The sequence below is a fragment of the Orcinus orca genome, chromosome 8 (assembly GCF_937001465.1).
Source record: "Orcinus orca chromosome 8, mOrcOrc1.1, whole genome shotgun sequence".
Classification (NCBI taxonomy): domain Eukaryota; kingdom Metazoa; phylum Chordata; class Mammalia; order Artiodactyla; family Delphinidae; genus Orcinus; species Orcinus orca.
The window spans coordinates 95151322-95163321 of record NC_064566.1 but is presented as its reverse complement, the minus strand read 5'-3'; the positions used below and the strand labels follow the sequence as shown (position 1 = coordinate 95163321).

Sequence of the window (12000 nt, the reverse complement as noted above, 5' to 3'; positions counted from 1 at the left end):
CTACAGGAAGGAGAGCGGAGAAGAACCTGTTATTTATTACAGCGCAGGCTTGACAACATTTCCCAACCTTTTTCTGATGTGACCTTAGCCACTGATGAACAGGTTCTTCTGGTAAAATTTCTGGATTTCTCCCATCTTTCAGGATGCTTCCATGACAAATTCCTAGATTACAGGCACTAGACTAGAGGTTTCTTAATGTCTCCACAGGCAAGAGAACTGTGTGCTTGTGATCCTGGGATCCATTCAGACAAACCTTCAAAGAGTATCTTTGTGTGCTAATCCCGAGAGTGGACTGGGCCCACTACAAATTCAGAGATGTTAAAATGTAAAAAAAAAAAAAAAAAAAAAAAGTCTAATTAGAATATACTAATTCTTCTGCAATCTAGGGATCATCTTTATAGTTGATGGCCCCTTTCTATAACGAAAGAACTGGGGAATGAAAGTGTGGAACTCACCTTGCTGTCATAGTACTTCTCTCGCTTGTCAGTCTGTATGGAACGGATGACATTGCCAGCGTACTCAATCACCATCTCACCTGCATCGATGTTTCTCTTACAAAAAAGACCCCGGCCATGGATGGGAGACCTAGGACATAAAGACGGAAAAGACATCAGCTGCAGATTTTGCAAATAAGGTTAAATGTGTGAATACATGAATAAATGAATAAAATCTCCTGGTCTATTAGTTCCCCAGGAGAGACAGAGACTTGGAAAGAATCTGGACCCACCTGATTTGAGTATATTAATCACTCTAACAAACAGCCCAGGATTAAAGATTTCTCCGTTCCAAAGCCCACCAGAAGCAGCAATACTTTAAAGCTTACTGTGTTACATTCCTAGTTCAACACAAGGAGCTGCAGGGTCCCAGGACATCAGGTTAAATTAGAAATATCGATAAAAACCTCACTTACTGAATGAGGGAGGTCACTCCAGCATTTGATCCACTTTGATTTTGGAAAACTTCATTAGTTTTCTATAATTCTTTCTACAATTTTAGCCATACCTGTAGACACCAACTGCCTCCTTAGAAGTCTTTTTTAAGTGCCGGAAACGCATGGGCATTGGCAGATCCATACTAGTTGCCCTCCTAAAGAGAGACGGTTCGTTATTAATGAATTCTCTTCAGGAAATCATCAGTTTTGAGTCTTGGATCAAAGGTTCCTAGAACGTATGACTACACTATTCTGTGTGTTCAATCCCAAGCATAACAAATGCCTTATAAAATTAGGCCTAAAATATAGTATGTTATATATGAAGTCTGTGGTGGTACATGCAAAGCTGACAGAGTACACTACAGTTAAAGAAAATAAAATATACATCTTACAGTTATTTGAATTTCTCCTCTAAAACACATTCCTCTCTTTGCCAGCCAGCTACTGTTACTTCAACACAAACTCTATTTCAGTCTTCTTAAATGTTATCTGGGAAATTGTGATCTAAGCAAAACTACAACAGAGGGAAGCAAAGAGTATTTTTTTATTTTATTTTTAAATTTTTTATTGAAGTATAGTTGATTTACAATGTTGTGTTAGTTTCTGGTGTATAGCAAAGTGATTCAGTTATACGTATATTCTTTGCGGAGCACAGCCTCCGGACGCACAGGCCCAGTGGCCATGGCTCACGGGCCCAGCCGCTCCGCGGCATGTGGGCTCTTCCCGGACCGGGGCACGAACCCGTGTCCCCAGCATCGGCAGGCCGACTCTCAACCACTGCGCCACCAGGGATAGCCCTATACGTATATTGTTTTTCACATTCTTTTCCTTCATGGTTTATTACAGGATATTGAACATGGTTCCCTGTGCTATACAGTAGCACCTTGTTGTTTACCTATTTTATATACAGTAGTTTGTACCTGCTAATCCCAAACTCCTAATTTATCCCTATCACCTTTCCCCTTTGGTAACCAAAGTTTGTTTTCTGTGTCTGTGAGTCTGTTTTGTAAACAAGTTCATTTGTATCATATTTTTGATTCCACATATAAGTGATATGATATGGTATTTGTCTTTCTCTGACTCACTTCACTTAGTAGGATAATCTCGAGGTCCTTCCATGTTGCCGCAAATGGCATTTCACTCATAGAGAGCGTTTCTTAGGACCGCTCTCCACTCCAGACTTACCGAGCTGACTTCAGCTGCACCTCCTCCTCTTCCTCATCATTGGGGTTGTATTCAGGAGGCTGCCGGTGCTTAGAAGCCAGGAAGTTAAACATGTCAAATGCTGACTTCCTGGAGCCAAAAGATGAAAATATACTTAGAGAAATACTTTAATAGAACCAGTGAAGGACAGTGTTAACACTGGAAATCTCAAAGGTTAAGTGGGAAAATAATTATATCGTTAGATCATAAAATCAAGACCTCAAACTGCTTATGGAAAGGAAGAGAACTTGCCTCAGGTGGACTTCAGCCCTGGCCGAGCCATGAGGGTTCAGTGGAGGCTCATTGGCCTCCTCTGGTTTGTGGAAACGGAATTTGTAATTCCTACAGTGCTTGGCACCAGACAGTTGCTCAATCAGGAACACAACTGCATCGTGGAGAATCCCCAGCATCCTCAAACCGTTCACACCTGCAGGATCAAAGGCACCAGGGTAGTGAGGAGCCCAGCCAATAGGAAGCCACATACAACCACAGAAATGCCTAAGCTAGGGAATCACTCTGCCAGAGGCTGCTCAAGGGTGAATTATACTAAAGACAAGCTAGAAATTAACATTAGATAGCCATTAAAATGATGCGGATACAGATCCATCAATATGGAAAACACTCATGATAGATTAAGTGAATAAAGCATGCCACCAATCTATGGACTATTTTCTATGTTCTCTATGTACACAGAAATGCTATATGTGTTATTTCATTTCATGGCATAATGACCACACCAGGCAGGAAGCGCCAGCTTCATCTCAAGGTAAGTAAACCTAGGCTCACACCCAAGGTCACATAGCTACTGTGACAGGATTTGAACCTTGGTCTGTATAACTCTAACTATGATCCCATTTTTGTTTACAGGTAATGGAGTACTAAGCTCACATGCACACAGGCACCTCACTAAAATTTATAAGGAATGTTAGTGAACCCCTAACACAGAACTCTCTTCCGTGCTGTTACAGTGAGCTTATGGAGAAATACACTCAATAGCCACTTTGTTTTACTCACTTAGTCTTATTCCATTAATGAGCATTTCTTATTTCTTTTTACTTAAAAAAAGACATTTATGTAAGTCTGCTGGCATAGATGGTGAAAGGCTTTCTAAAATGATTGGCTTCAGGACTTCCCTGGTGGTGCAGTGGTTAAGACTCTGTGTTCCCAATGCAGGGGACCCAGGTTCAATCCCTGGTCAGGAAACTAGATTCAACATGCATGCCACAACTGAAAGTTTGCATGCCACAACTGAGGAGCCCGCCTGCTGCAACTAAGGAGCCCACGTGCTGTGACTAAGACCCGGCGTAACCAAATAAATAAATAAATATTTAAAAAAATAATAATAAAAAAATAAAATGATTGGCTTCTTTCCTTAAAGGATGGGACATAGTAGTAATTGCCATACCTCTTTTTAACACTAGCAAATAGCAAGTTAAATAAATAGTGTATCACTTACAATGATTGTTTTTGGTATTAATAGATACCAAAATAATAATGGCATCTATTGTGGACAAGATACTATTTCATAGGCATAACTGTGTTAGGATCACACATGCAGTTCCAACAGACACACCGTTTGTGTTATAAAGCATATGTATAGAGATGTAACCCCAGTGTAATCTGGAGCCATATGCTATGGCTGGAAGGATATCCGTGTTTAAATGTTAACAATTACTTCTAGGAGGTGGGACGCCGTCCACCAATTTGTTATTGTGGTGATTAGCTTCTCCAAATTTTAGAATTCTACATCTTGTATAATTTTTTAAAAGAGGGGAAAGTTATTATCAGGTGCCTAATTTCCACTTCACTTACAAGAATCTCTAAGGGATATAATTTGGTTTTAGTGGCAAGCAGAAAGTTAAGTCTCCAGATAAGCAACATTCTTATGATCACAATCGTTGTTCCGATTAGAACTCAACCTATAAAAGTATAAAACACAAGTCGACAATATAAGAGCTTGAAGTCATATAAGACAACGGCAAACATTTTTTTTTTTCTATACAACACTGATTTTCCCTAAGAATTCCTTCCTAGGAGTTTCAGATTGCTGTGGATTCCTAGGTAGAAAAAGCCATTAAAAAACATACTTAAGTGTATTTTCACAAAATTCATTTTAATGTTTAGGCTGAGCGTTCAACTCTAGTGTTCAACCGTCACTGGAGGGCTTACAATGAGATTGGACACTGTGTCAATAATGGGAAAAGAAAGATGAGTTACACACGGCCCCTGTTCTCAAGGAGCCCTTGGCAGAGTGAGGCAGATATGAACACAGACCTTGCAATGTGAAAGCAACCAGATAAAGGTGTAGTATAAAGTACTACAACAGGGAACAATCTATTCTCGTGTGGGCCATTCACTTGTTCATCCAACAAGTATTTACTGAGCACCTACTATATCTCCCGCATTCTTTCCATCTCTCCACTGTGCCGGACAGAATCTTGGGAAAACAAAGGTGAACAAGACAGGAAGGTACCCGAGACAGAAAGGTCTCAGATTTTTTTTTTTTAAATAAATTTATGTATTTATTTTTGGCTGAGTTGGGTCTTTGTTGCTGTGCGCGGGCTTTCTCTAGTTGCAGTGAGCGGGGGCTACTCTTCGTTGCGGTGCACGGGTTTCTCATTGCGGTGGCTTCTCTTGTTGCGGAGCATGGGCTCTAGGCACATGGGCTTCAGTACCTGTGGCTCGTGGGCTCTAGTGCACAGGCTAAGTAGTTGTGGCACGTGGGCTCAGCAGTTGTGGCTCGCGGGCTCTAGAGCGCAGGCTCAGCAGTTGTGGTGCATGGGTTTAGTTGTTCTGCGGCATGTGGGATCTTCCCGGACCAGGGCTCAACCCATGTCCCCTGCATTGGCAGGCGGATTCTTAACCACTGCGCCACCAGGGAAGCCCAGGTCTCAGCTTTAATGTCACAGAACCCTTGGACCCTTACCTAATACCATACACAAAAATTAACTCAAAATGAGTCAAGGACCTAAACGTAAGACCTAAAACTATAAAACTCTTAGAAGAAAACATAGGACAAAATCTTCATGACACTGAATTTAGCAATGATTTCTCGGATATGACATCAAAGGCACAGGTAACAAAAGAAAAAACAAATTGGACTTCATGATGATTAAAAAATTTTGTGCATCGATACTATTTAAAAAAGCTAGTATTCAGTGATTTCTCTGAATTCTATCTCAAATCCCTTCAGTCAGGATAATGATCTTAATTTGGCATATTAGGGTACTTAAATAAATCATGTCAGGTTCATTACTTTATTTTTTAATTTTTGGCTGCACCGCACGGCTTGTGGGATCTTAGTTCCCCGATGAGGGACTGAACCTGGGCCCTCGGCAGTAAGAACAGAGTCCTAACCACTGGACCGCCAGGGAATTCCCAGGTTCATTATTTTAATTAAACCTCACAACAAATTTTGAAGGTTGCATTAATATTCCCACTTAAGGACATTAAGCCTTGAAGAAGTAAATTAGCTTGCACCTGAAATAATACTGATAGCGAAAGGGCAGAAATGGGACTTGAACTCAGTTTCTGTCTCCAGAGTTCATGGTTTCTAACCACCATTCCATGTGGCAGCAAAAGACATGGATAAATGAAAGCAATCTTTGTGCCGTTGGCAAAAAGGGCTGAGCTACTCAAATTGAGACTGAGAACACTGAGCTTGGGATGCTGGTTTCCTCCAGGAGCAGAATCTTACACATATTATCAGTAATCATTTCAGAGTGACTCCTGGGAGAGGCCATGTACAAATTTAATTATAGTTCACCCAATGACTGCCACCGTTGGACAGAGCAGGACCTATGAACCATATTTTCCTGCCCCCAAAATATCTCCCTCACCAATCTAAAAAAAACAAAAAGCAAAAAAGACACTATCCAGAGTAAAAATGGAGGCAGCCCACAGAATAGCAGCAAATATTTGCAAATCATGTGTCTGATAAGGGATTAATATCCAGAATACATAGAACTTATAAAACTCAACAACAAAAAAACAACCTACCTGATGAAAATATAAACAAAGGACTTTGAATAAACATTTCTCTAAAGAAGATATATAAATGGCCAATAAGCACATGAAAAGACGCTCGACATCTCAAGTCATTAGGGATATGTATAGAAAACAATAAGTACTGGTGAGGATACGGAGAAATCGGAATTCTTGTGTACCATTCGTAGGAACGTAAAATGGTACAGCCACTGTAGAAAACAGTATGGTGGTTTCTCAAAAAATTAAAAATAGCATCACCATATGATCCAGCAATTCCACTTCTGGATATATACCCAAAAGAATTGAAAGCAAAGTCTTAAAGAGATCTCTGTACACCCATGTTCACAGCAGAATTATTCAAAAAAAACAACAAAAATTTGGAAGCAAGCCAAGTGCCCACAGATGGATCAACTGATAAAGTAAATGTGATACATACATACAATGGAATATTATTCAGCCTGAAAAAGGAAGTAAGTTCTGCAACATGCTACAGCAAGGATGCACCTTGAGGACATTATGCTGAGTGTACTAAGCCAGTCACAAGACGACAAACACTGTATGATTCCACTTATATGAGGTACTTAAAATAGTTACAAATCACAAAGACAGAAAGAATAATGGTGGTTACCAGAAGCTGGGGGAAGAGGAGAATGGGGAGTCATCGTTTAATGGATACAGAGTTTCAGTTTTACAAGATGAAAAATTATGGGGATGGATGGTGGTGATGGCTGCACAACAAGGTGGATGTATTTAACACCTCTGAACTGTATACTTAAAAATAATTAAGATGAGATATGGGGATGTATGTATATGTATAGCTGATTCACTTTGTTATACAGCAGAAACTAACACACCATTGTAAAGCAATTATACTCCAATAAAGATGTTAAAAAAAATAAAAGAATAATTAAGACAGTAACTTTTATGTTATGTGTATTTTACCACAATAAAAAATATTCATCTGTAAAAGAAAAAAACGAATGAAGTACTGAGACAACGTTACAGTAGAGAGAAATCTTGAAAGCATCATGTTAAATGAAACAAGCCAGTCACAAAAGGCCACGTATTGTATGATTCATTTCTGTAGGAAATGTACAGAACAGGTACATCCGGAGAGACAGAGAATAGACTAGTGGCTGCCAGGGGCTAGGGCTGAGGAATGACTGCTAGTGGGTATGGGGCTTCTTTTAGGGATGATGAAAATGTTCTGCAATTACACAGTAGTGATGGTTTACACAACTCTGTGAGTACACTAACAGCCATCGATTTGTATGCTTTAAATGGGTAAACTGTGTAGTGTAAGGTTTATATCTCAGTAAAGCTGTGAAAAATGATTTTTTTTTTTAAAAAAAGGTTGATTTTTTTTTTTTTGGTGAAATCAACCCTGTAGCTTAGACCCACAAGTTACCAGAGGATACTGAGACAGGAGTAAAATGACCGCTGCAGCATTACCTGCAAATGAAAGCTGCTTTAGGCGGGCGTTTGACCGAGCCTCCTGGACTTTGTCTGTCAATGACTTCCAGGCATCTGTGAGGAAATAAGATAATTCAGTCAAACATCTCTTAATACCAATGATGTGAAAAGATCCCCTGCTAGAACAGCTTTTTGTTGTTTTCTTAGTTTAAATCAGTTCAGTGAATAAGAAAGAAGCTGGGAAGGTGCCCCACCCAACAGTGCTCCTTTCTGTTACAAAGGATACAGAAGTGGTGAGGAGGTTCCCACCTTCTGAAAATGACCCCTGCATCCTCAAAGCACTCACTTCCCCTGAGGGTAGTCCAGGTCCCAAACCTGAATGTGTGGTATTAACTCTACTCCCTCTACTGCTAACCAAAACAATACCAGCACTAACGGTTAACCAGGACTGTGGGAAGGAGATCACAACCTCTCAGTTCCTTACAATTAAGGGGTGTAACTAGAAAACCTTTACAATCCCTTCCAGCTCTAACCTAAGAGTCTACGATCTCTTCCTATCTGTTGGATTTTTCCCACACTCCACACTCAAATACATCTTACGCAGAATGTGTACACTCAAACTAGTTATTTTTTTGTTCTCCTCACATATGTTTTTTTTTTTCAGTCACCCAGGCCGGAATCTTCAGAGGCATCTTTGAGTCCTCTCTCTCAACCCTCTATATCCAAGCAATCATGAATGTGTCTGTTCTTCTCTCCTTTCCTTTCTTCTTCTACTGGAAGTGGGCTTTATTACCTGACATCTCTATTGCAATAATACTCTCACTAGTGGCCTCTTGCCTCCTAGTGTCTCCATTTCAATCTATCTCATATGGAGCTGCTCACATAAATGGTACTACTGCAGCCCTAGCTGAGCAGAGCCTGTGCTGTTGGGCTGACCTAATTTAATCCACTCACCTTCGATACTTTCCGCACAGATCTGAAAGCCATCGTCACTTGAAATTTCAAAAACAAGTCCTTTTTTGGGCTTTTTCTCAGCAATGCTTTCCTTCCGCTTCTGTTCTTGCTGGAGCCAAAGCATCAGTGGAGAGCTGAAATTACTTTCTTCTTCTTCCGCTGTCTTAGGTTCTGTGAGGGAGAAAACAGACAGGGGCCACAGTGGATGCCACAGCAAACACTTACTGAGGACTTTATGCGCGTTTTGTCTCCAGGCCTAACAGCATCACACAGCTGGTTTTATTTACTCCCGTTTACAGGTAACAAACCTGAGGTGCAAAGAGGTGGAGCAGCTTGCCTGAGGTTAGAGCTAGGAAGTGACCAAAACTAGAATTTTTTTTTTTTTTTAATGTGAAGTTATGCTGTCTCTCTGGTAGTTTCTGGTATGACAATCTGACAGTTTTTCAATAAGTAATTGCCCTCAACAGAGTCAAAGCTAAAAAATAACGATGGTTAACATGTATGAAACGCTACCTATGAGGCACTCTTCTAGGAACTTCCTGTATTAACTCAGATAAACCTCACAACAATCCAATGAGGTAGGTGAGAAATGATCTAAATTTTAAAGGTGAGAAAACGGAGGCAGAGAGAGGTTGAGCAGCCCATGTTCATAGAGCTAGTAAGTGGTAAAGCTGGGATTTCAACCTAGCTGACTGCAGAGTCTGTACTCTCAGCCACCACCCCACACACTGCCTTCTTGCAGAGACGTATCAATCCTCTGCAGGAATCAGCAAATCAGCAGAATGTGACTGCATCCCAAATCGTATGGCTAAGCATTTTCTCTGCCTGGTTTTCTTCTGGGAATCCCCTCAACGGAAAAGGACAGAGTCTTATATCCAGAGTTCTCTAGTCTTGAAGCGACTAGTTGTTTACTGATGAAATGCATCAGGACAGAAGTGCTATGGAGATGTATCTGGAGCCATAACCTACATCTGGCTATATTATATAATAAAAATGGTTCTTGGTCTTCACTAGTGACAACTAAAGGATGAAGACAGCTTATTGTGAGCTATTTCAGTCACACTGCTGTTACAGCAAACAGAGCAGAAGAGTATTTATAGGTTTTAGTTTCGTGTCCTTTGGCCAATCACTTAACATCTTTAGCGCTTTGACTTTTTTTTTTTTTTTTAATCTAGAAAATCAGTAGGTAGAGAAGGTGACTTTTACAGTACTTCTGGCTTGGAAATTCTGATTCTAACCCGTTACCCACCCACATACCTGAATTTTCTTGTTCATCTGCTGGATTCTGTGTTGTCTGAATCTCAGGAAGAACAGCCACTTGCCTACATGAAAAGAAAACCAAATGTGAGATGTAACACCAGCTAGTTCTTCAATTCAAAGATAAAAACTGTCCACAATCTACCATACAGCTGTATCAGTTATACAAAACAACCACTAGACATGAACCACAGCATGCTTTGTGAACAACCTGTTGAATGAACACACCACCACACTACTGTAAGATACATAACATCAACTATCTTTTGTGAGATTCTCTCCCAAACATTTGACATGAATTTTCTGCTTTTGGAGTTGTAGACTGTGTCCTTAAAATTCTTCTCATACCCTTAACTGTTAGAAGAAAATAAAAGGACGCTTGTTAGAAGCAGTTCCGGAGTTCCTTAAGTGAATTAGCTGGTTTAATTAAAAGCAAAAGCTGGGTTTCCCTGGTGGCGCAGTGGTTGAGAATCCGCCTGCTGATGCAGGGGAGGCGGGTTCGTGCCCTGGTCCGGGAAGATCCCACATGCTGCGGAGCGGCTGGGCCCGTGAGCCATGGCCGCTGAGCCTGCGCGTCCGGAGCCTGTGCTCCCGCAACGGGAGAGGCCACAGCAGTGAGAGGCTCGCGTACCGCCAAAAAAAAAAAAAAGCAGCCTGCATGATGAACCAGTAAATCATACCTATTTTCACCTTTTATAATTAAATAAATCCTGCAAACAATTCAGATGCAGATCAAGAGGGAACTAGTTAAATAAATTACTGTAGGTCTACACAACAGAACTGGAGGCAGCCATTAAAAAATGAAGTGGCACAGAGATATGTGCACGATACAATAGCTGAAAAAAACAAGTATAGAACAGTATGTACGGCATTATTTATTTTATGTAAAAGGTATATACGGGGGCTTCCCTGGTGGCACAGTGGTTGGGAGTCTGCCTGCCGATGCAGGGGACGCGGGTTCATGCCCCGGTCTGGGAGGACCCCACATGCCGCGGAGCGGCTGGGCCTTTGAGCCACGGCCGCTGAGCCTGCGCTCCCCAACGTGAGAGGCCACAACAGTGAGAGGCCCGCGTACCGCAAAAAAAAAAAAAAAGGTATATACAGATTCAAATGTACACCATGCATATCTGTAGGCATAGAAATGTTGGTGTGAATGAAAACAAATTACAAGCAACAATTACCTCTAGGCAATAAATTGGGAACAGGGTAGGCAGGAAGAACATGGAACCGTTACCCATTATTTAAATAATTCTGTGTTTTGTTTTGTTTTTTTCTTTAAAAGCATGTATTAATTCCATTAAAAAAACTTTGGCCAAAAAAAAAAAAAACAACCACAAATCAGGAAGGACTATTTTCTAAATGAGGTGGACAGAACTGAGTGCTTCACCTCTGGGAACTAAGTCTTACACTTACCCTGCAGGCTGCCCACACTCTTTCTGTGGCGACTGCTCCACGTTAGCTATATCCTGCTGCTCAGCCTCTGCTCCTGGAGCCCTGGAACAGAATCATTTGTATTTTTTCAAGAAAAACAACAGTAAATATGTACCCAACAAGGAGGTCAGTCTAAAGAAGAATCTAACAGGATCTGATAAAATTTATGAGCTGAGAAAAGTAACCCGTGGTGATACGGGTTAGACAGTGGTTACCTTGGGGGGTACTGACTAAGAGAGGGCACCAGGAGCCTTCTGGAAGACTAGAAATCTTTTATGTTATGATCTGAATGGCAGCTACATGGATGCATACCTAGATAAAAATTCACTTTGTGTACTTTACATATATTTTAATGAAAATGTTTCAGAAAAGGACACCATGAGATCTACAACAGGTGGTTTTGCCCTCCAGACAGGAATAATCATCCCTTAGTATCCTAACTAAGCCTCAGCGAAAAAGAAACAGGCGCAAACAGCAGCACTGTTCTAAGTCAGAGCAAAGAGCAATGAAAGACATAGTCCTGGGCTTCCCTGGTGGCGCAGTGGTTGAGAGTCCGCCTGCTGATGCAGGGGACGCGGGTTCGTGCCCCGGTCCGGGAGGATCCCACATGCCGCGGAGCGGCTGGGCCCGTGAGCCATGGCTGCCGAGCCTGCGCTTCCGGAGCCTGTGCTCTGCAAGAGGAGAGGCCACGAGAGTGAGAGGCCCGCATACCAAAAAAAAAAGATGTGGTTCTATCCAAGGGACCAACTGCCAACGGATGGAACTAAATTTTACTCCATAAATCAGCACTGTGAGGGGGGGAAAAAAAAAAAAAATCAAATCAA

At 41.2% G+C, this 12000-nt stretch overlaps 1 protein-coding gene across 11 annotated transcripts in view; it reads right to left on the bottom strand.

Moving 5' to 3' along the window:
- The window catches only part of KMT2A (lysine methyltransferase 2A), a 76243-nt gene that overhangs the window by 4918 nt on the left and 59325 nt on the right, over positions 1-12000 (bottom strand). For 10 of the 11 annotated variants that reach the window (XM_049712896.1, XM_049712898.1, XM_049712899.1 and 7 more), the window contains 8 exons: positions 11159-11239; positions 9746-9810; positions 8489-8659; positions 7574-7648; positions 2383-2561; positions 2117-2220; positions 1003-1086; positions 456-585 (listed from right to left, as the gene is read on the bottom strand). In XM_049712896.1, coding sequence (XP_049568853.1) covers positions 456-585; positions 1003-1086; positions 2117-2220; positions 2383-2561; positions 7574-7648; positions 8489-8659; positions 9746-9810; positions 11159-11239 — 889 coding nt within the window. The remainder of the gene's footprint in view (positions 1-455; positions 586-1002; positions 1087-2116; positions 2221-2382; positions 2562-7573; positions 7649-8488; positions 8660-9745; positions 9811-11158; positions 11240-12000) is intronic. The other variant, XM_049712900.1, reaches the window with a different exon arrangement.